This window comes from Hippoglossus hippoglossus, chromosome 8 (assembly GCF_009819705.1).
Source record: "Hippoglossus hippoglossus isolate fHipHip1 chromosome 8, fHipHip1.pri, whole genome shotgun sequence".
NCBI lineage: Eukaryota > Metazoa > Chordata > Actinopteri > Pleuronectiformes > Pleuronectidae > Hippoglossus > Hippoglossus hippoglossus.
Window position 1 is genome coordinate 1,945,439 of NC_047158.1, and position 25,224 is coordinate 1,970,662.

At 39.9% G+C, this 25,224-nt stretch overlaps 1 protein-coding gene across 1 annotated transcript; it reads right to left on the reverse strand.

Annotated features, from left to right (window-relative positions):
* Nucleotides 1-18,251: 18,251 nt before the first annotated feature.
* LOC117765830 (ADP-ribosylation factor-like protein 4D) lies at nt 18,252-21,691 on the reverse strand. The gene is made up of 3 exons (XM_034592357.1): nt 21,517-21,691; nt 20,096-20,817; nt 18,252-19,204 (listed from the first exon to the last, which is right to left on the reverse strand). Exons 2-3 carry the CDS (start codon nt 20,537-20,539, stop codon nt 19,040-19,042), a joined length of 609 nt encoding a protein of 202 aa, XP_034448248.1. The 5' UTR covers nt 20,540-20,817; nt 21,517-21,691; the 3' UTR covers nt 18,252-19,039.
* Between the last annotated feature and the right edge of the window lie 3,533 nt (nt 21,692-25,224).

Sequence of the window (25,224 nt, forward strand, 5' to 3'; positions counted from 1 at the left end):
GGTGTCCACAACGTCTGACCTTGAAAATGTCATAAGTTGGTAAACATCCACTTGATCTTAACGTGTGTACAAAAATCATGTACATTCATGATTCCCAGAGGATGCACTATTAGCCACTATGGCATTTTCCCTGATATACTAACCTATATCTAAAGACTTAATCCAGCAGTGTATGATGCTTCTTCAGTTTCCAGTTCAGTCCATCAGAAATGCTAAAATTATGATGTTTTTCAGTTGCAAATAGCCGTTTGGTGCAAAGCATGAGAAAAAGAGTTGAGCAGTAGCTTAGTTTCTGTCCAACATAATGCACTGAGACATGATGGCTGTGGATATAAATCATTCAGTGGAGCACCAGAATAGTATGCAGTGGAATCTGCACAGCAACAGTCAAAGAAGGACATTTAGTTCACTTGCATGTCTAGAGCCCAAAGTATTTGTTCATTCATTATTCCTCCAGCTCACATTTCATTTGAGCTTAAAGGGATAGTTCACCGAAAAATTTAAATTCACCCATTATCCACTCACCACTATGCCGATGGGTGAAGTGTTTGACTCCACAAAACACTTTACGAGTCTCAGGAATAAACAGTGTTGCAACCAAAATTTCAATAGAATTGAAGTACTGGTGATACATTTTTCAAACGTAATAAAACAATGGGGAAAAAAAACATAACATGCCTACATACTGCTCCTGTGGTGTCATTCAAGTGTCCGGAAGCCCCGACATTCATATTTGTAGCGGATGTAGCAATGCTAGCAGATATAGGGATGCTAACGTGCACCCCACGCATGCCCTTGGGCAAAAGCTTGTGCAGTGTGTGTGCGTTTCCTGTGTGTGCGAGCGAAATCACACTTATAGTTCAAATTAATAATAAAATAAAAGTTTTAATAAAAGCAATATAATTGTAAAATATAACTTTATAAATAATCTTATTATAATAGAATATGCATTTGCTGTACTCCCAACATTTGTTTAACTTTTAACATCTGCCCAAACACTAAATATATAGTAAATAGTATCAGTGATACTATCAGTTATTGTGTTGAATTAATTGTACACTAACGCTAACTAGCAAGCCAATAATAATAATAATAATATCTTTATTTGTATAGCACTTATCTAAACGAGGTTACAAAGGGCTTCACACAAAAGTCCATGGCAAAATGAAGAATCGATTGTAATAAAAGATATTCTGTTCAGTTTAATTTAAGAGCCAAATCATAACATAATAAGGTGGAGACCTTACGTTTGTAGAGAAAACCCAACAGTTCCCACAAAGAGCAAGCGGTGTGGCGATTGTGGAGAGAAAAAACTCCCTCATTAACTGGGAGAAACCTCTGGCAGAACCAGACTCAGTGTGGGCGGCCATCTGCCTCGACCGGTTTGGGTGAGCAGAGAAAATGGGGATGAGTGGAGGTGGGTGGCAAAGAGGGAGTAGAAAGAGAGAGAGATGGGGGTGGGAGAGTACATATACACTTATGTAGTGTATGCCCTAATCATTCAGCTGTTAGATTTACTAAGTAAACACGTTTTGCATTACATCTACCATCGACTGCTTCTATTTTTTTGTTATCTCTACTTCATATCCCATAATGAGTTGCTTGTTTTTATACAAAATAAACATTTTGGTCATTAAGAATGTTCGGTTTATTATGACTTTGAATTAAGGGCTGTAGTGTTTGCTGCTCACCACCTCTTCCAGTATTTGGGTATGTGGCATGTTAAAGTGAGAGGTAAAGAAGAGTCACTCATGCTAAAATGTAATGTGTCTGAAGGAGGTGGATGGCTTTTTCCTGTTGGCTCAGCATTGGTCTGGTTTCTACATCAGTAGAGTGGATAATGAGCCTCGATTGTCCAAGCAGTCTAGACTGTCACTGACATATTTACCACTTGATCTAACTAGCAGATGAATGCACACACACATTTCCACAAGAGTGTATAAAGGGAAGGAAGTGCAAAGTTATACAGAAACAACAACACAGAACATCTGTATAAATACTTTTTATTTGTAAAGCTGCTTTCAGACGTGCAGTTCCTCCGTGCATTTCATCCGTATTTTCTCCAGCGGAGGTGCATGTGTGAACGCAAATGTCCGAGTGAGACGCTCCACATGCTTTGCAGACTTTCTCTGCCTGAACTCCTAGTATAAAGTCTGGAGAAATCCAGCAGAATTCAATGTGTGAACAGCAGATGATTCTGAGTGGGGGGTTGACGATGCCTCTAACACAGAGACAGAAGCAAAAATGAAAAAAACAACAAAAACAAAACAAATATCTCCCAGTGAAAATCATCAGACAAAATATCTTCTCTTCATATAGTGTGTTACTCAAACTGTTCCTCATGAAGTACAAGTGCACACACTGCCACAGGGCTAACAGCAGAACAACAAATCATCAGTCTGTCTGGCAGAACAATCAAGTACACACAAAAACACACATCATTACATCATAGAGGCCTCAACATCTGTTTCCCACATGAGAAATACAGACTCTGTGTGTGTGTGTGTGTGTGTGTGCGCGCTTATTTGACTCTGAACATCTTTTTCCAGACAGCTGGTAAACAGAGATGAGTGTAGTTTAACTTTACCATTTGCTGGAAGAGGCAGTCCTGTACACTCCCTGTTCATCATATTCAGCTATATGAAGACCCTCCTTCCCCCCCAATACAGGGAGCAGGTGCCGAGTCAGCCGGGGCTTCTGTGTCTGAGGAGTTAAAGGAATAGTTCACCGGGAAATGATAATTCATTCATTATCTACTCACCCCTATGCCAATGGAGGGGTGGGTGGAGTGTTAGGGTCCACAAAACACTGCTGGAGTTTCAGGGGTAAACAGTGTAGCAGCCAGGTAGCAGCCAAATCCAATACAACTGAAGATATTAGGGACTTATCTCCCACTCCAGAGCTGCAGGGTAACTATTATTATTATTATTATTATTATTATTATTAGTAGTAGTAGTAGTAGTAGGAGTATTATCAATAACACCTATTATTACTTAATTAATATATGAGCTATTGCTGCTATCATTAATAATCAATAGCATCTTTACACTGTTATTGTTTTCATTATAACTACTCAGAGCTGATACCTGATGCTGCACAAGTGTTCCTGCTCTCCCTCTCCTCTCTCTCCCCATCTCGATTTGGTGCTATACAAATAAAATTGAATTGAATTGAAAACTTATCTTCAGATGTAAACGTTGGGTGAACCATTCTTTTAAGTGGTCTCAAGCAACTCTGACACCTGGCACAGGTGTCTGAATGGTAGAAGATGTGGAGGTTTAGGGGTTAAGTTTGAGCATACATTTGAAAATGAGCGCAGCTTTCCAGCTGCCAGCTGTCCACATGAGCAATACCTGGTGGCAGGGGGTTACCAGTGATGTCCCAAATGATTAAGTCTTCGTAAGCTCCAAGATGGTTTGAAACACTAGACGGCGTTATGAGACAAGGTAAACTAATAAAATTCAAATATTATATTTATTTATTTGGTCATAAATATTTTTAATATCAAAGAACAGTCATAAAATTTAGTTTACAGTTCAAAAACACTTGTAAGTGTAGCAATGGGAAAGAAGTTAAGTGCCTGTTTTTAGCAGGTTTACACACGTTTAAAAAACCTACGCAAACCTGCAAACCTTTGTATAAGCAAGTGAGGTGAGCTTTTAATACATACACAGGCTAAATTAGACAATCAGTCTAGCTAAAAGACTAATCCTCTAGATCCCTGAGAAATGATGGTTTTGATTTAAATGACTTGCAGGCTGACACGACTGAGACTCGGTCTTGTACATCTGTCCCTGACAAATGCTCCAGCAGCAGTGATGAGCCAGCATCTTGCTACTCCCTGAAGATTCTGCAGAGGGAAGATGTTTTCCTGCAGACAGTCGGCCCCACACATTCAAACTGACACCAATTATACAGCACCAATTCCAAGTCTTTCGCTCTCTGTCTTTATTACACCACTTTCTCCATCCTATCAGTCATTCTTTCAGTTACATAATACACTTCCTCTCCAACCCACCCACTCCTTCCTTACTACTGTCCGTCTCACTTTCCTCTTCCTCACTGCCCCACACACTGATGTGAGGAGAGAAAAGAATAATAAAGTCCTACATTGAGAAGAGCAGAAGTGCTTTGGACCAGAAACTCTTATATTTCTTGGTGTGTTTCTGTAAATTCAAGAATAATTATCAATCAATCAAATTTAATTTGTACAGCCCTATTCACAAATCACAATTCACTAGCATTGACCACACCAAGACAGTGTAACGTTTGAATCTTTTAATGGATATTCAGGCTGTATTGCTTATAACTTATAACTTATATATTGTTGGCACTATCCGGAACCAATCACTGCACCTTAGCACCGCACGTGCCCATAACTTAACCATTGTTTTTTCTGTATATATTGTTGTTTTTATGTCCGATTTGTTGTTTTTATGTCCAAAGGCACCAACCACACCAAGGCAATTTCCTGTATGTGTAAATATACTTGGCAATAAAAAGAATTCTGATTCTGATTCTGATTCTATTGGATTTTGTGAATGGATGAATGGATGTGAAATTGTCGAACCTTACACCCCGGCCCGTCCACTCCGCTCTGCATCTGCCAATCGGCTTGCTGCTCCCTCACTGCGAGCTAAACGCTCATCAAAATCATGACTGTTTGCTGTCCTGGCTCCTAAATGGTGGAACGAGCTCCCCATTGACATCAGGACAGCAGAAAGTCTACACATCTTCCACCGCAGACTGAAGACACATCTCATCCGATCTATACCTTGGGTACAAAAAAAAAATTATATATATATATATATATACATATTTAGTGGCACTTATATATTGCACTTACATGTAGCACTTTGGAGTTTGGCTTTTACGAAGCAAATTGTACTTACTCGATTCTTGTTGTTCTGGGTTTGTACCCTCATGGTTGAATGCACTTATTGGAAGTCGCTTTGGATAAAAGCCTCAGCTAAAAAAATGTAATGTTATGTAATGTCATCATTTTCGAAACATGTAACTGTTCATGTAATTGATGAAAAGAACGATTAAAGTAACAGAAGATTCAAACAATGTTTGCTGGCCTTGGTGTTAAAATCTTTGCCAAGTAGGGAAACTGCAATGATTTTCAATGAAAGACAAATGTTTAAGCCGAATGTTTAAGATATCCAATGTCTCTACCTGCTTCAGAGGCTGCCAAATTAAAGTTTTTAGGGGGCATTGTTTTAAATTAATGTTGAGGTTTTCAAGTGAGATTTTAATCTACGCCTTAGGTCTTAATGGGTTAATTTCGTTGCATTATAAGCCTGAACCCGGGGCTGGAAACCTCCGACCTCCAGGGACAATGCAGCCCATGAAGGCAAACTACAAAATAAGCAATTCAGTCACAAAAATGTCTATGACAAACATTTTTTTGTGATAAAAGAAAAGTTAGACAAACGTTTAGGATGGTTTCTCCTGTCAGGTCATGGTCAGTGTGAAGGAAACATACAAGACACATGTCAGACATCACGGCAACTAACAAGAAAAGAAAATTAGATGCAGAATGTTGTAGTTTCCAAGAGAAACTAACAAATGATTATTTTGTAGTTGAAGTAATTGACGAGTCAGTGTGTCGCAGTGATGAAAAAGTTCAATCTCGTCATCATCACAGCTGGAACATGCAGCTGTGATGAATGAGTTGTAAAGACAAATCCTCTTTCATCAAGTTAATGCTCTCCAATGGTGTTAAGTGTCCAATAAGCAGTTTTATTTAACTGAGGAGCTGAATTCTCATTCAGAAGGAGCATTATAGATAAGAATCCTTGTTACCTTCGACAAGGAGGTTATGTCTAACTTATTATTTATTTATCAGGATTACGCAAAATCTGATGGATGGATTACCACAGAAATCTGGCATATTTAGGTGACTGATATTTATTAGTGTGTACAATTTCTGATCTGAGAGATCCGATCACATTTGGCCAGCTTAAGTACTTCAATTGTATTGGATTTGGCTGCAACACTGTTTACCCCTGAAACTCCAGAAGTGTTTTGTGGACTCAAACACTTCCCCCACGCCTCCATCAGCATAGTGGTGAGTAGATAATGAGTGAATTTTCATTTTTGGGTGAACTATCCCTTTAATGTGTGCACGGGGCCTCTGAGTGCCACTCAGTTTGCTGCAATGGAGCTGCTAGAACCTGACAAAGTAAAAAGTGTGAATTTGTGTCAAAGAAAATTCCCAGAGCAGATTAGTGATATGGAACAAGATACCGACATATCCCTGAAGGACACTGCAAGAAATGTCCAGTTTTTCTGTCCGACCTGGGATGGAACTAAAGACATATAATATAGACAAACTAGTGCTTTTTCTGCACGGGATCACTGCTGAGTTTCATATTATGGAGGGTTTCCTGTGCTTGTCAGCCATGCATGGCTCTTCCAAAGGTGAACACTTATGTGAGGACGTTGTTTTGGCTCTAAATTCAGATAAAGATGAGATGCTGGCCATTAGCGCAACATAGTCAGCAACAGTAACCTTAAATAACTATTTTAATTTCTTATAGTCTGACGGCCAAGGAACAATCAAATTAATCCTGCACATGAATGACACCATCAGGACTTTAAGGTGCTTTTAATGACATAGAACATTTTAAATTGCTTTACCCCTTTAAATGTGTCTGATCCCCTCACTGCACCCACAGGGCCCCTGTCAGTCCCCAGAGTCAAACAGAAATCTGTAAAGTCTTTTTTCTATTCTGTCCTTTATCCCAATCTGGATCCAAGACTGTAGCCTTCCGTAACACCTTTAGGAAGAGAGGAGCAGAAACATTTTTACCTACAAAGATTTTTTTCCTTCATACTGTTAAATATTTCAAAGTCTAGACATTATTTGGTATTCTTGTTGCCCCACTGCTTCCACCCCAAAAAGCAGGGTTATATGAAGACCACAGTTGTCTTCTGTTCTAGCCCTGGTTAAACTGAAGTAACTGGACATCAACCCACAGTCCTCCATATCCTGGTACTCCTCTCCACTGTTAGGTAATCATTGCGTGCCTGTGTCTTCTCCCCCAGAGGGCAAAGAGAGGGGAGGGGGCAGGGTGATGGAGAGGCCACCAGATCTCCTCCAATGAGCTGATAAAGTAGAGATGTGCATCCACACCACAAATTTCTCTCTGCCGCTGTGAAGCACAAACGTCCAGCATAACTGATATTATTCTGCTATCAAAAGGAAACGAGTTCTCACAATATCACTGTGACTAAGAAAATGTTTTAATAATCATTCAATGTGATATTTTATGAGCAATATGAGATGTAACATGATTTTTATAGTGTGTACTTTCGTTAGGATTATTCAGGTTTGTGGTTTGCACATGTGGTATAAGAAGTTCCAGACTGTGCATTCAAACTGGCTTCAAGTATGAGTGTATGTGTGTGATATTTATTTGCTATAGAGGTGGGGGTGGTTAGTACAGATCAGAGACAATGAGCCATAGTTCTGCAGCCTTTAAAGAACAAACAACCTTTCACACCAGAACAAACTGAAGAAAAAGAGAGAAGAGGAGACTGCGATGAAGAGGCTGCTGCTGCAGGCGAACACAAACACACTGTTATCTGTAAAAACTCGGCTGCAGTGAATGAACTCCGTGGTAAGAAGAATTGGACATTTGCCCTGTAGCCCACGTCGATCTGTGAAGTCCCTTTTCTAGTGGTCAAAAAACCCAGTAACACCCAGTAACATTAGGCTTTTGTCTGCAATGGGGAGTAATCATTCCCGGGTCAAATGACACTGTGCACGGGTTTTAATGGCAGTCATGGAAATGAGACACCCAGATGAATGCGCTATTTTGGCAAGACTGCAAAGTAAGAGTGACTCAGTTTTTGGTGCACATTGGTTATCGACATGATGTACGGGGGGAAAAGAAAACCAGTGGCAAACTCCTCCATTGGCAACATAGGAAAGGAGTCAATTGCCTTTAGTAGGTTTAGCAGCGTTAAACAAACTTGCGTTTACCTGCTAATTTTGGTGTGAAAGAGGTACCAACAATGTAATTCACACTCTTTACTATAAACTCTGTCAATTAAGAAAAAAAAATCATTTCAATTTAAATATATAAATATAACAGCATAAAGATTTATCATGAAGAAGATTGAATTCAGCAAGTGACTACAAATAAGATTTTAATAATTCTAAAAGAGAACGTGTTTGAAAGCTGTGAATTATTTAATGTTTCATCAGTAAAAAGTCTGGCACAAAGGGGAAAGACTTACTGCAGTAGGAGTATCATACTTGAAAGGCATGTGAGACTCTACTTTGATTTTGGACATGAAATCAATGGAGGAGTCCTCACATAGGTTCAAATCCTGCTCACAGCACTGTGTTGTTCAAGCGCTTCTCTCCTGGCTCATCCTACAGTTAGCTTTATATACGAGATTTCATCCTCTGCATGTAAAGTTGTATTTAAACATTTGCACATCTGTGGGTAAGTTATATATTTTGGTGACAAGATGTAAATACAGCAAGACTTTCTTTAAATATTTATGCATTGTTATTTTTTATTTAACAAACTTGAAAAACTGAAAAAGACTTCAAAAGGAATTGTGGCCCGTGTAAAAGAGTAAATTATTAGTCTTAAATGTAATAATGAGGAATTGCAAAGCAGGTCCAGGAACAGTTATCTGTTGACAAATCCTTCAAACCTTATAGTTACACTCAGCAACTGACTGGGTATGTGAAGATAAAGGCGAGGCCTTCAAGCAGGGGAGATGATAAAATGGTATCAAAGCACAACCAGCTAAAAAATTCTGCTGTCTGAAACGTCAAATCAAATTTTTTTTATTTGCATAGCCCATATTCACAAATCACAGTTTGTCTCAGTCCTCAACAAGAGTAAGAAAAAACCACCCTTTACCCCATAACAGAGGGGAAAAAACATCACAGTCACGATCCATGACCACAATCCACCATCACGATCTTCAATTTGGCCACAGCAGCAATCCAGGAGCTGCAAACGATAAAGCACAAGGACGTGAGCAGTTAATGGTCCTGTGGATGTCAAGACAAGATTAAAAAGTACAAAAAGCTGCAGGTCTGCTGGGCAGTAAGTCACATCAAGTCCAAGATCTACAATCCCCAAATGTGCGTCTGGAGAATAATTTTGATTAAAATCATGAGAGTGGATTGTTGTGCTTTGGAGTTGTTTAGCAGCCAGTGGCACAGGAAATACTGCACATACACGAGGAAAGAATGGAATCCACTAAATATTAGCAAGTTCAAGATGGAAGTGTCCTGGAATCATGAAAGAAGGTGAAAGTTAAAAGAGGCTGGTTTCTACAACAGGACAAAGCAGAAGCTCAAAATCCACCAGTGCCATTTTCAGTTAACAGAGAATCGTCAAGCAGAATGAAAAAACAGGAAAAACCGATGATGAATAACAGAAATACTCGTTTTAACATTTTATTTGGAATTGTAGTGATTTGATCAAGATAAAAGTCAAAATTTACATTTCACTTTATTGATATTATACATATTTTACTATATTACTAGAATTATTTAATTATTTTTGACTTTGTAAATCAAACTTTTAAAGATTGTTTCTTGAAGTCATGTATAAATACAAGCTCCTTGTAATCTCACAAAAATACATTGATAGTTTATCCTAGCACAAAATCAAAAAGGGGAACACAGTACTGACGCAGAAACAGGCAGTTTCGCTTCTTCATGTTATTAATTCACATATTTTAATGACATGTTTTTTTTTCTTTTTCTGAGAAGACGACAAATGTTGTGATCACATGTGACACATACAAGCACTTCCTAAGTTCATATTGTGTTTTTTGTGAATTAACTGATAGAGTAATTTCCCTAATAGTGATTGAGCTCCAAGTTACATGTGAATTTCTTCTGTGTTGGAACCTAAGTGTGTTTTACCATGACCATAAATATTTAATCTCTACACAACAGGTCAGCCAGGCCAACCTGAATCCACACTGAAACTAAAAACACACTGATCTGCACTGTTTGTTCTACTCTCGTGCCTGGAGGGATGCCACTGTATACCTACAAGACCCTGTTTCTATCACCTGCATTCAGCTGATAGGTGGGTGGGACACTGGAGCAACCCTTTGACGTCAGTCCAGCTCCTCTGCCTTCTGTGACGTATCAACTGTTTGAAGCTCAGTGGAGTAAAAGACAATAGAGAATGAAATGAACTACAGAGAGCAGAGTTGTCATACCAGCTTACTGTTACCTGACCAACCTGATACAGCTGGATTTTCAGGTATGTATGCTCCGACTCAGGCCCATTGGAATGTAACAAAGAGGGGTGTTTACTGACAAATAGTTTTGTCAAAGTACAGGCAACATTTTTCTAATACTGGATCACTCTATCCTCCAGTTTCCTGTGTGTAATAATCAAGAGTCAGAAATGTGTGTGAGGCCTCTGGAGAAAAGTGAAAGAGGAAATCGTGGCTGCATTTAGTATGAAAGGCTTCCGACAGGTTCCCGAGAGCAACAGCTGTGTGGACTTCGTGAGGTGTCTACCGTCATTTAGAAAAAATAAAAGTATCGGTTCTGGCACTGTTTAGGCACCAGTACCATTTCAAAAGTATAGATGTAGCGTCCAAACAATAGGCTACCCAACCTTATAGGCCTATCACAGATTATTATAAGGCTACAGTTAGCTTAGCTTAGGACAAAGACTTGAATCAAGGGGGAACCAGCTACCTGGCGTTGTTACAATGTAACAGGATCCACATACCAACACTTCTAAAGCTCATTGATTAAAATGTTGAGTCTTATTTATTTAATCATACAAAAATCGAAATGAAAAGAAAAGGTTGTAATGGCTGCATTGTGGGAGATGTAGGATCCTGTGTTTTTAAAGATCGACTCACACTAGGCACTAGAAATCAACATGTCTCCACCTCTCCTGCTGCATTTCTCTTAGATTTTTTGAAAGTGCAATAATAAATATCTTGAGAAAACCTTAAATGAGACTGAAATGCTTCTGTTTTAGGGAGAGTGAGAAGGAAGCAGTCACATAATCCAACCCTTTAGAATAAACTAGAGCCAAGAGAATGGTTTATGTTTAACATTACAGCAATAATAGAAAGAGCAGCAGAGGGGGCTTTGCCATGTGTCCATGTGTTTAAACCATGTGGCACTGAGAAAATAAAGCTAAGACCAAACAGTATATGAATGGCCTTGTAAGATAAGCAAGATGCCTCACAGCTGGAATGTGGTTTGATTAGTATCTGTAAGTGTGTCAGAGCAGCACATAGCTGAAGTCCTTGACATACCAGCACATAACAATTAGACCCTTCCCTGAAATAATAATTTGTCACCGGTTAAAACAAGTCGACCTTACACTACACTCCCACTTCAAATAATAGTCATTGTATTATTGTTGATATGCTTTTATTGTTGAAGGATGGCACAGTTTAGTCATTTTATTGATGTTGGGCAGGGGTGTGTATTGTACGTACACATTCCACTGCTCACACATAGACCTATTAATACACTTAAATAACAATACTCTTCCAAACATGCACAACATGTCTAAGGGATGTCTTCATGTTGTTCTTCTACATACAGATACAACCTAAAATCGGTGCTGAAATAAGAATAACTAAATTTTGTTACATCTCAGAGTTTGGTGTTACTGTCCGTACATTTATTACATCCTTGTCTAATTTGTCAAGAAGTGACAACAAGTGTTGTGATGAGGGAGGATTTTCCACAACCTGGCAACCCAAAAGTGTGCTTAAGCCTAGTTCAGACATGACCTGCGGGTAACATCCGGAAGAATTGGATACAGAGTTTACCCGCAGTTTGCCTTTCACACATGCAGCAGGAGGTTCTCTGCACAGACGCGTTCACAACAGATCCTCTGCATTATTCAAGTGAGAGGAGGAGCAGCCGGCAAAGGCAGGAAGTGACATATTAACTCTTCTGCTTAGATCACGGGACCACAACACTGTCGTCAGCTGTTATCACCACAAACTCTCCTGACATCTTTCTACGTGTTTGACAACACTTTTTCACCGGGACATATTTGTTTTCTTTTTGTTTTTTTTTCATTTTTGTGTCTGTCACGTGTTAGAAGCATCATCAACACTCGCTCATGGTGAATCCAGCGGGGGATCCCCTGCTGTGTTCACTCAACATCTTCTCCTGGATTTCATGTCTGAAAGTAGCTTTACAAATGGCGTCTAAATACAACGCATAAGCAAAGAATCTCCATTCATCATTGCTTATAAAGCCTTTATAAGTGGTGCCTTATTAGAAAAGGACAATGTGAAGATTTATGTTTGTTAATAATTTCTTTGATGATTAGTCATCTGGTCAAACAGAGATACAAACCAACAAATCCCCATAATCCTCCCAAATCAGTGTAGAGGATATCAAACAGAGAGGGATAAATTCTGTCCGTGTTTTCGAGGAACAGTTTCCATACAACGTGACGGCAGACAGTAAAATAACCTGCAGTTAATGATGAAATGAGAAAGCACATTTTGACATATTACATCAGGAACCCTTGTTGTTAACAATTCTCCTACAAAATGCATCTAATTCACAGCAGTTCTAACCCTGAGAGTGTTGCTCCCTCTGTAACTCAGCAGACTGTGATTGTGATGAGTTACAGAGGGAGCAACACTCGGTTTCCTGATCTAGGTATCTATAAAACACTCAAATGTTTTCAACTTTCACTACCTAATTTCTAATCAATCAGAATCAAAATAACAATTACATATAGCATTACATATGTTTTCAGTGCTTACATGGAGGGTTAGCAGGTTTCTGGCGTTCTTTTAGTTACGTAACCCTATAAAAAATAACGTAAACAAAACACCAGGTAAACTCAGTTCTATTGTAGAAGGCATGTCTCATCTCCCCTCAGCCATGGAGGCCTGACTGGCAGACATGTAGATACCCATCAAAAACCACAAAGATTCCTACAATTTGTGTGCAGGTCTGAGGAGGGACACATAGCCTTCAGGTAGACAGACAGAGAGCAGAGGAAACTGAAAGCAGCAAGTCAACTTATCTCTGTGTTAATAAGAGAGGGGGATACAATAATCACAATTAAGCCACGTTTCAATCCCCCAAACCTTCCCTCTGAACTAAGACCCTTTCAGGAACTCCTTGCATTTCCACTGCAGGGACCAGGGTCTAAATAAAGTTCTACCCCAAAAACAGTCCCTGGACGAGGAGGGGTGGGGGGTAGTACTTTACAAAGTGGTTGTTTGAGTACTCTGAATATATACTGTTCTCTTGTATCAACATTATGGAGTCACAGAAGAAAGCCTATGACAGATGTGCCGACAACAAAGTTCAGGCACTTCTGAGTATTTTTGCTGAGGAGGATCAAGCAGTAGTAGAAGTGAAAAGGGCATAACGATAAAATTCATTTTAATATTGACCATGGAGGAGACGACAGACCATGTGGTAGAGGTTAATCAAATCATTCACTGTATAAAATGAGATTGTGTTCAAGTTGTGGCTGTGAGATAAACAAAACTAGTTTTTTAGACGGTGATAATCGCTTATTATGATGTCGGGGTACTGTAAACAAAATCCTGTGATGTTCCTCCGCTTTACCTCCTGTTCCACAGCCGCCCTAGTGGCACAAGCTCTGACTTGTGTGTTGGAGTCTAGGATAGAAGTTGTTCTTTTAGTACAAATAAAAATGAAGCGAAATTCCAATCTTCTTCCAGACTTATACACCGGCACACACATGGCCAGTGTATAAGTCTGGAAGAAGATTGTTTTAGTTTTAAAGCACTGGTTTGAAAGAGAAACTAATTAGTGTGGATAAAACAGAGGTGAGAGACAGCCTGGTAAATAAACCTGAGACAAGCAGATGACCACAGAGGCAGACAGAGCAAGGCTCCTCAGTTTGAAATAAAAAGTTAAAGGTTGACAGATGAAAGGCCAGAGGTGAGAACAACTGCTTCATTGACAGCAGCGTGGAGGAAAGAGACAGTTAGGTGCCGAGTGCCAAGATGAAAGAGAGAGGACCAAGAGGAAAGAAAAATGTCCAACAGACTGATGAACACACCACAACAGAAAGAAAGAGAAAGATTTAATGGCAGAACAGGATGAGAAGGCTCTCTTGGTCTTAAGACTCTCCTTGTGGTGGGGTTTCCTCCCCATACTGCTGACTCACTAATCCTGCTTCTTACATATTGCTCCAACAGCTGAATCACAGTAGGAGGGCGGCTCCAATCAGGATAATTGGATTGACTGAGCAGTAACTGGGCACGGGAGGGTTTGAACAGTGACTTATAGACCAATAGAGGTGGGGAGGGTCAAAACATCTTCAAAACAAAGGGCCCGCTGTAAGCCAAGACAGACAATAAATTCACAGAACCATATATTCACAACTGCAGTGTAGTGCATAATAGCCAATCTTGAGGACGGTGATATAAAAGGCCAATCTCAGCCTTATTACAGTTTGAAACAACTGGATGAATTGCATGGAAAATTGCTTTTTGAAAAAGTTAACGCTGCTTCTGTCTGGGTACCCAACAAGCAACTTTCACAATTCTGTTAGGGAGTGAGCAGATAGCTAACTGTAAGGTTGGCCTAAGCGGCTATGGCACAAACACTGAGACAACCCCAGTTATGCATACCAAATGTATTTATTTTACAATGGTAACTTCATTCCCTGTGCAGCAATATGTACAGTACAGGCCTGATTTAGAGAAGAAACCAACAGAAAAAAGGAAATAACAAAGAAAACCTTTGATGAACATCAGTCTCACCTCTAGTTTCCTGTTATCTTTATTTCATTAAATTCACATCCAAAAGATTTATAGCTTCATTCTTTAAAAGGGTTCAGTAAATTCCCCCAAAAAAACAATTCTTAAGCAAATGTTAGTCAAACAGCAAGAAATAGTGCACTTCTTGGAACAAGCAAAAATATATAAATAAAAACACACATTTGGTTTTCTAGTATCAAGTTTTAACCAAAGTGTTGGAGGTCCCAAGTCAGGCAGTGTCACTGTAAGTTCCAAGGTGAAGATGAAAAACACATTATAGGAAGGAATATTAGCTGATTGACATTATATAGAACAGGTTAATAGAACAAGTCAGGAATTGATATATTATTTATATTTTTTAAAGCTCTTTCAATTGTCTTGATGTAAAATTGCACATTAATTAAGATATTGTGAGTTGTTCACTTAACTTCAGCATCAAAGCAGAGAAAATAAACACCTTAAATAGGAATAAATCTGGATTAAACAGATTTATATATCCCTGCTATCAGCAACACAAAGGAGAAGTGCTCCTGACGTCATGGAAGCTGATCTGTATCTCCTGCTGAATGAACTCTGCAGGGCAAAACCACCTGAAACAGTTCAGTAATATGAGTCTGAACACTTGATATTGTTATATGGCAGAGTAAAGAAGGTGAGGCACAGAAGGTTAGATGAGTAATAATAGTAGAGAGGTGTGTGGGAGATCTTATGAAGAAAATCTGGCCTGAGGACACTGACATGACACCTGTTTGATCCACATAGGACAACGAATACAGCAACACAAGGTCAACACGTCTGCACAAGCTTCAGAGTTTCACTCACTACACTGATATGTATCTTTAAGAATTAAATTCACGAGGTCCACTAAATGAGGGCAACACCTCAATAATTAATGGATGTCCTACGTTAATACAATAAATCTTTTTTTTTCCATAGTGAGATATTGACAAAAAATTTAGCATTTCTTAATGCTTAATTTGGGTCAGGCATAAAAATGAGTAAGATTCGACAACATTTTGAGAATAAAGTCAAATTTATATATATCCTTTGCATTCGTCCATTAGCAGGTATTTTAGTTTGTGGTGCACCTCGTCCAAGTCTGAGTAGTTTCTCCTGAAACTCAATCTCCTTGTTACTAAACCCGATTGTGTAGAGGCAGTCATATGCACTCATGTTAGTTTGATATATCTTCAAGTACTTACTTTTTCTTGACATTTTGACTTTTACATTACATTTCATTTAGCTGAAGCTTTTATCCAAAGCGACTTACAATAAGTGCATTCAACCATGAGGGTACAAACCCAGAACAACAAGAATCAATAAAGTACCATTTTCTTTAAGACTTTATTCTCAAAATGCAAATGATCTTCCTCTTGTCATTTTTCTCATGAGAACAGTGCCTGTTTTGAATAGTCTGACTTTGCTTTATTACTTTTCATGTGTGTGGTTTATACACTGCTCAAAGAAATGAAGGGAACACTTAAATCCCACATCAGATCTTGATGGACGAATTATTGAAAATGAAAATCTTTACATTGTATAATTTGTGGAGAACAAAATGACAGAAACCAAAATCATCAACCCATTGAGGGCTGGATTCAAATCCACACCAGAAAATCCAAGTAAAAGCTGTGGCCAGCACATGCAAAACTGTTCCCTTTTGGGGGTTGTCTTGATTTTGCTTCTCCATTACACCTGTAGTCACTTTTATTTGCACCACAGCAGGTGAAATTGATTCACAATAGCTTGTGCTTCCTAAATGGACAGATCGATATCCCTGAAGTTTAAATGACTTTGTGTTATACTGTGATGATTAAGTGTTCCCTTAATTGTTTTGAGCAGTGTATATAAGTTTGATTGATTTACTTAACTAGTGTTATTCTTTCATAGATGGCATGCCGGCTATTTCCGTAAGGCGAGCAAGTGACACAATCTTCAGACCCATGTTCACAACTTTTAGAATTAAAGCCATGTAGTTTCGCTCAATGAAAAGGATTGCAGCAACAAAAAGAACATTGTGCTTTTACTTTGGAGACAAATTTCCAAACAGGAAGGGATACTGTGAATGTTGGATCAGCACCGGTCGATGGTCCTCAAACAGTTCCTCATACAGGAGGACATTGTGTATTTGTTTTGGCCTATTTTCACCAGCGGATCATTGCATGTTTGCTATAGTGATGTTGAACAGTGTATTATTGTGAAGGATTGATTTGCTAGAAACTACATTGGCCATGTTCATGGTATTAAAGGGGTCTTTTTTATTGGCCATTGGTCCCTGGTCGATCAATGTGAAGCCTGTTGCCAGAAACCTTGAGTACTGTTTAACACAACACTTAACTTTGAAGCACAAATTAAAGAGGTAGTCCAGTCCTGCTTCCTGCAAATCAGAACCATCTCCAAAATCAAACCTACACTTTCCCAACCAGACTTGGAAAAAGTAATCTGCATACTTGTTTTCTTTAAACGTCCTCCTCTCAGGCACAAGCCATAAGTCATTCTCCCACTCCAACTAGATCAGCACACAGCAGCTAGGCTTCTTACAGGGTTTTACAGACATCACATCACCCCTATCCATGCTTGTCTCATTAATCCATGTCCGTTTCAGAATTGTCTTTAAGATTTTACTGATCACCTTCAAGGCATGCCAGGGCCAGAAATGTTGACCCCTTATGTGCCTATTTACAGATCCTCAGGTGGAGCACTGCTGGTTGTCGAGGCTGAAAACAAAAGGCGACCATGCTTTCACCATCAGGGCCCCTCCCCTTTCTTTGGAACGACCAAACTGAGGAGATAAGGCTCAGTGACTTCTTCTAAATAACTTCTTGACACCATTTTTTATAGACTTATTTTTGTTTTCCCTCTACTGCTTTCATGTGATCGTTTGTATGTGACATAGTTTTCCAGTCAAAGCACTTTTAAAGGTGCTATATAAATAATTTATTATTATGTGACATGGTGGGTGTCAGTGAACCCTGACTGACCACTGAGATGTAGAGCTGACAGCTTGAGTGAACAGCCATTAGAAGCTACGGTCCAGCAGAGCTCTGTGGAGTGTCAGAGCCATAGCCGTGGTGTTTATTACAGGTAATGTAACCGTATGTCATCAGCATTTATCTTGTTAAGCTCTGAATACAGCACAGCTGTCAATGGACCATCATTGTTGTGTGGACTGACACTTAGGTTGTCAAAATGTCTCATGTGTGTAGTTTTTAATGGTAAATCTACTGTATACAACTATGATATTCTTTTTGAAAGATATGTTCTATCAACCCTGAATGAATCATTGCACCTGTGAGACATTTGTGTGCCGCCCATATCTTCAGTGGACAAGGGTTACACCTACACTGATAGTTTGGAGAAAAAGATACGGATGTATTAAGAAACAAGTCATTTTTACCCGTTTAGCTTTTCAAGCTGCTGGCCCCAATTTAATTGTAAAACCTTGTTCTTTGGCCTCTTAGGTCTGAATATGACACCTAATACAAAGATACACGTTTCCACAAAATAATGCCAAAGTTGCTCAATAATTTATTTGTTTGTTAACATTTTACAAAACAATATGTACATAATGTAAAAACTATTTCTTGTTTGAACTTAACCAATCAACCATTCATCCATTCAACCCTGAAACACACTGAAACTGTGACAAGCAAGTGGGAAAAGTCGTGTGGCTGGATTCAGCAGCCGCAGTGTGTGTCTGTAAATATCTCTGGCGGCACGTCTAAATGAACAGTGGGCAGTTGCCAACCCAAAATAATTACAAGCCCTCTTTTGATCTACAAAAGTGTTGCTTACTATTCCCGAGCAAGTTATTCAGGTGAACATCATGCAACATAAAGATTTACAGTAACATTGAAACGTGGTGGGAGTAACAGGAGCTAGGCTCAGACCACCTGCAGGTTTCTGTTGGAACTACAAGTTTATACAAACAGTGGTAAAAATATCCTTCAATGGTGGGCTTAGTGTTCATCATATATTGCACTGGATTGCTCTCCTTTGTTCCCTCTGGAGCTGTGTGTGCCTCCACCATGCTCATTTCCGGATGAGAGGTGAGGAGGGGGAAAAGTGCCTGAGAGCATCAAACAATCCCAAAGGAAGCAGGTCTGTCCAAGCAGATGAAGGAAGGTGTTGACAATGGGTGCAGACTTCAGAGTGTGAAATTGGTTGGAAACAATGCAACTCTCCTGAAGGACTGCCAGCCTTCCCTTGGTTTCACCCCCAGAAGCTGCATTTTCTCAGACAAGCAGAGGCTCAGGAAGTAACCTCTATATCACTGGACTCCACACGCCCTCCCTCATCTCTTCTTCTTGCTGTGCCGCAGCATCTTCTTCCTCTTCAGGATCATTTCATAGAGTTTCTCGAGGCCAGGCTGCAGACCCTGACCATCCAGCGCCGAGCAGCCCTGCGTGTGGTGCAGTGTGGACGAGCTCAGCTCATGGAGGGCCAGCACCTTCTCTACCTGAAACACAAGACACAGGAGACTGTTACCACCTAACTTTCATTCACCCTCACAACCCTGTACCATTGAAGAAATAAGCTGTGTGTTTGAAGGACTGGCTGCTGACTCTCAGCTACGTAAAAAATATCCGGTTTTGTAGTTTTCCAACAAAATATATTAAAACATAATTCGATGTGTTTTTTCTGGATTGCCAATGACTAAAATAAAATATTTTACATCTATTAATTTAAACGTAGTCGACTGACAGAATTCCCAATATTTTCAGCTTTTTAGTCTTCCACGAAAGTGAACTGGATATGTTTAGGAGGTTTATTTATATATATATATATATATATATATGACTTAAGTCAAGCCTATGGTTTGGAGGCCAAAATGTTCCTGTTGCTGATTAGAAAGTGCCCTTGGTTCTGAAATTTCAGGGGGATTATCCTGAGGTAATTAAATAAGTAGTAGTTAAATTAATGAAACTGCTGGCGTGGTCACTCAATCATAATTGGACCAAAACGTTCATGTCACACATGCAGTGACTATAAAATAGATTTAATGTGTAGTGTTTACAAAAAATACAGCTTGTCCTAGGTCTGAATAGAATTTAGTGATTTGATGACATGTTTTGTCGTGTTGATGAAAAATTTGTTTTGTACAGCTGTGGTATCATGGTTCTATTGTATCGCCAAACAAGATTATGGGTGTTGTATCACGGTTTCAGTCTTATTATAAAAATTGTTATCTCCCATGGAATGAATTGTTCAATTTCAAAATGATCTTTCATCTACAAGAACAGATTGCTTGTTTTGTCGGACCAACAGCCCTTAACCCGAAGCCTCAGATTAAAGAAGCTGGAACCCACTGTACACAACAATATCAAAGTACTAATGTCACATTAATCACCTCTGAAGCTGACATGGCTCCATCTAGATCCTGTTTGTTTGCCAGAACCAGTACGGGCACCCCCTGGTTCTCCGCTGAACGAGCAATCCTGTGGAGCTCCACTTTGGCCTCCTCCATGCGCTCAGCCTCGACCGCATCCACCACGAATACCAGCCCCTCAGTCCTCCTGGTGTACGACTTCCAGAGGGGCCTCAGTTTCTCTTGTCCGCCAACGTCCCACACCTGGAAGGTGGTGCTGTTGCTTTTGGCACTTCCCATGGGTACCTTAATCCGCTCCATGTTGAAGCCCTTGGTGGGGATCGTCTCAACAAACTCCTGCAGCTTGAGCCTGTAGAGGAGGGAGGTTTTCCCTGCAGAGTCCAAACCAATCACCACCACATGCAGCGACTGGAAGCTGGGGAGGAATGTGGTGTTGGGGGCGATTTCTGTTAACTGGTTCCCCATGTTTAGTTGCTGTGAAGTACAATAATCCGTCCAAAGATGTGTTGATGGTTAGTCCCTTAAAATCACTTGGTCTTCCTCAGTCCTCCTCTCTGTGACTGTGTGTCCTTGTCCCTCAGAGAAGTTGAGTGTCAGAGGTTTTGAAGGTGGCAGGAGGGACAGGGTGGAGTCTTCTTGGCTGGGGAGCGGTTCACACTCCAGGTCTCACTTCAAAGACTGATACTGGTGTGGTGGGGGGGGGGTTTGCAGGGGACAGTCAGTCGGCTGCAGTCACTGAGGACCTGGAGATTAAAAAGAGAGGGGGAGGAAAGCATGCGTCAGCTTTTTCTTTTTTTTTTAAACAAAGCACTGGGCTGTCAGTAAACCAGCTAACTTTTGAGTACAGCCTCACGATGAAAGGACACTAATAAACCCAAGTTTTACTTAACAACCTAAATTTATGTAAACCGAGAATACACTTTATTCTTTCAGTGAAACAGTTAGTTAAAGGAAGAAATTATGAGTTCACATCCTCGCCTGTATGTGGCGTAATTGTAATTCTGCATAAGGAGAGCAGGTTAAACATTAAAAAGAAGAAGTGTTGTAAACTTCTGGTGAGCTTCTGTCCTGACTGCACAGTGAAGCCACTGGCAGCAGCTGTGTTGTCTGTAGCTGCAGAGAAGACGGAAAAGAAAACAGGAGAAACGCTGCCATGGCTGCTCTGGCTTTGGTAGCGTTGACTGGTCAGGAACCAGTTCACGTTTAAAATCAGCCCGGTAAGGGGGAAAAAAACACGATGTTCAATAAAAAGCACAACGAAGGCTTTCAGACATGTTGAATTGTTTGTTTATGTTACAAACAGACCTAGTTCAGTCAGGGAGTTAAAGTATAGTCCCTCTCTGCGCTCGTCGCGGCGGAAGAGTTCTGGTGTCGCTACAACAAAGTCAACAAACAGAGCTGGTTTTGCATTTGTGTTTAAACCTGTTTTAAACGTGTCTCACCTGTCGCCGCTTCAGAGCTTCTTACACCGGTCAACATTGTTTACGCGCCACCAAGACTATATCCCCCAAAAAACAATAATTAGCGTCGAAATAATCCCGACGTGTGTTCAGAGCCGCAGCGCGGAGGGAAGCAGCGTCAGCTCCGCCGGGTGTCCCACTGAAGACTGCGAGAGACAGAGAGGCAGCGCGGAGGAAGACACGACCAACCCCCGCTACTGACGTAGCCGGGAGGGAGGGAGGGAGGGAGGGAGAGTCCGAGGCTGCTGCTGGAGGAGGAGGATCAGTCCCTGCAGGCAGGCAGCGCTGCTGCGCCCCCTCTCTTCCACACTGATGTCTACATCAGGGCCGTGCACAGACATTTCGGGGGGTCTGGTACCCAAGGGATAAGATAAGATAAGATTTATTCGTTCACAGTGCGGACATTTGCTACATTACAGCAGCAAGAGGTCATTCAAAAATAGACAGTAGTAATATTACGTGCAATACTTATAAATGTGGGTCATATAAAAAATATATAAATAAATAAAAACAAATACAATTGTTAAAAGAAAGTGAAGTAATAAGGACACCCCTCTTATGTACCCTTTCTACACATGACAGACAGAGATTTCTAGAATTATTAGTCAGATGAAATGCCAATAATGATCTCTGTTTTATCGCCCCTTTCTACATTGTTAATAACCGATGTGTACCATCCTTTTAACTTTTGACTGCTTTCTCAAACAGCACAAATAAAGTTTAACAGTACACAGATCTATGTCTCAGTATCTGAATAATCACAACTTCCATTAACATTGAAAAATGCTAAAAGACATTTTATCCATATCCATATATCCATATATTGTTTCTGATTACATGTGCAAAACATCATCGGGATACTAGTGAGCATATAAATAGGTAGCTTATGACTCAATAAATGCAATAATATTGTTGAAAACATTGTAACGTCTATCCAATATTTTAGCTGAAATGATATATAAACCTTTTCCAATAAGCTTTAGGGCTTTTTGGCCCAAGTGTCTCGGCTCAACAGAAGAGACAAATGCGTTTTTCGATAGCGGAGATCATGAGTGCTTGCAGTGGTGCTCTGGTACATTTTCATGAGAGATATAGTTTTATGGATGCTCATAAAGTAATTGTGAAGTAATTTTGTTAACATCATGAATTAAATTTTTACTTATTGTGTCAGAGACCATTGACAGACTTGTTAAATGAGAGGCTGTATTGATTTGCGGAAGTTGAATGAACCAGATGCTTGTCCGGGTGTGATGTCTTGAAATCGGCTGTCTGTCACTTTCGTACAGTCCCTGAGGAGAAACTGGAGACCCTCCCGCTGCATACCAAAACATTTCCCCATTCAAATGAATGAGAAGGCCTCTAAGTGCTGTGAGATCATCATTGGTCAGTATGAGCTATCTATGACATAATGGTTCCTCTGTATTGATTTACATGGTAACGGTTTAGCCAGTTCCTACCTTGCTACCCGGTACTCATTATGATAATGATGTGGGTGCATGCAAATGTGGGTGCCTAGTGGAGGATGGGTGTGTGATGTCCTATTGACGGACTGACTGGAGCCAGGCTGCTTGTTGAGAAGAATGGTTACATGTGATATTAACAGAAGGGTTTTGAGAGGACAGAAAATATTTATAACAGTGAGTTAGACAAAAAAAAAATGGACGACATACAACAATATTCCTCGCAGCACCTTGTGGCATGTTTTATCCTGTTGTTGAAATTAAGACCAGTGGTGGCTGTAAAGGTCCTGATAATAGGATGACACAGCAGACATGATCTGCAGATTCAGTGTGAAACTAACTATATCAGCATCAAAAAATCTTCTGATACATGTCTAATATGTGTGTTCGTTTGTGAGACAGGCTGCAACACTTGAGTCAAATGTCCTTGTAGTTATCATGTTACATATATTTAGGTCCCGGGCACTATGTTTATACTCCTAATGTGTTTTTTATGCAGAAATCTTACTTTGTAAAGTAACTAGCTACTATAGATAGAAAATAATAGTGGAGTAAAAAGTATTTAACCTATGAGATCTTATGGAGTAGATGTATAAAGTAACATAAAATTGCAACACTCAAGAAATGTAGTCCCTCAGATTTGATTGTAATTGAGTAAAAGTACTTAGTTACATTCCATCATTGTTTCTCCCACACCAGTACAAATTAAGAACAACAATAATAATAAAATGACATATTTATAGGAATGTATGATTCAATTTCAATTGTTCTATTCACATAGTCTATATCTAGTCTCGTATATGGGTGACTGAAGTTTATGGGGGGGGCAACACCTAGGGCACCCAAATGGTCAATCGAATGGACCAGTAGCTTCAAACTATTTCAGAACAAGGCTCTAATCTAAAAAAAAAACTACCAAGACACTGTTCATCAAGACTGAAGCCTTCCGCCCATTTGTGTCTCACCAGCAGTATTTGTTAAGTTTGGAAAGTCACAGACAGAATACATTTTCAAGTGAGACTGAATCTGATGCTCCTGTTTGACTCAATTTAAACTCCCTCTTCCTTCCTGTCGTAATCCAGAAGTGATGAAGTGCAAGCCGAAACCAAACAGTGCAGCCATTAAGGCCTACAGTCTCAATGCCCAGGGTAACAGCACACTCTGTTGTCAGCTGGAGGCAACAGCAGCCATGATGCATGATCACACCCCAGACCAGCCTAACTGTAAAGTGAACATAAAAGGTGTGTTAATCGCCTGTAAAGCACTTTGAGATCTACACATCTACCATTTGATAAAGAATTATGACAAGTTAAACAAGGCTTACTTCTGCAAATTAGCCTTTTCAATATACTGTAGATGCAGTACATGTTTTTGAGTCCAGTGTTTAAACAAGTCTCATTTGTTAAACAGGCTAACTTCATTTTTTGTATTTATTTATTTTTTATTAATGTTTTTAGTCAAACATTCACATGTAAATCACAATTACCCAATCCTTAATGCATGTACATATCTAAGTCACAGTTGTTTTTCCTTTTTTACCATTTTTTTTAAACAACCATGACAAACGTCTTATCTAGAATGAACGCGAACCTTCTTATTACTCTCTGACTACTCCAATACAGCCAAGCCCAGAATCTTGACTGTCAGACCAGTGTTAGAATCATAGGTTAGAATGCTAAATGGAGGGGGAAAGCTGCCACTGCAGCTGGAAATTGCCAGTATAGGAGACATAGAAGTAGAGCTGAGAGGGCGCATTGACAAGGAGAAAAGCATGGGAGTCGGGAGGAAAGTGCAGCTAAATTGTGCAAAATTACATATGTACGAGCGAGGGACTTTGTTGGTGTTTTAAAACAAAAAAAACACACACTAACAAGGCCACCTCATATCCAACTTACATCCTGTGGTGGAAAATTCCACTGACCAGGTGTCTCACTGCTGTGATACTGTCTACCTGACAGGATGGAACCCTTATTTGGCGGTGTCTCACTGCTGTGACCTTGACAAACAGGGTGTATGCCCTTATTCGGTGATGTTTTCTTCCAACTGCTACAGCAGATAGACACAGATGATGATTTCATGTCTTTTTTTCATATTATGTTTTATGAAACGCCTCTTTGTATAAGTTCTGGCTTTTGTGAACTTGTGGCCAGTTCCACTTTGAGCACCCGTGCTTGTTGTGTAACCTCTGCAGAGCTAACTATTAAAAAGACTCAAAGGCAACTCCAGTCTG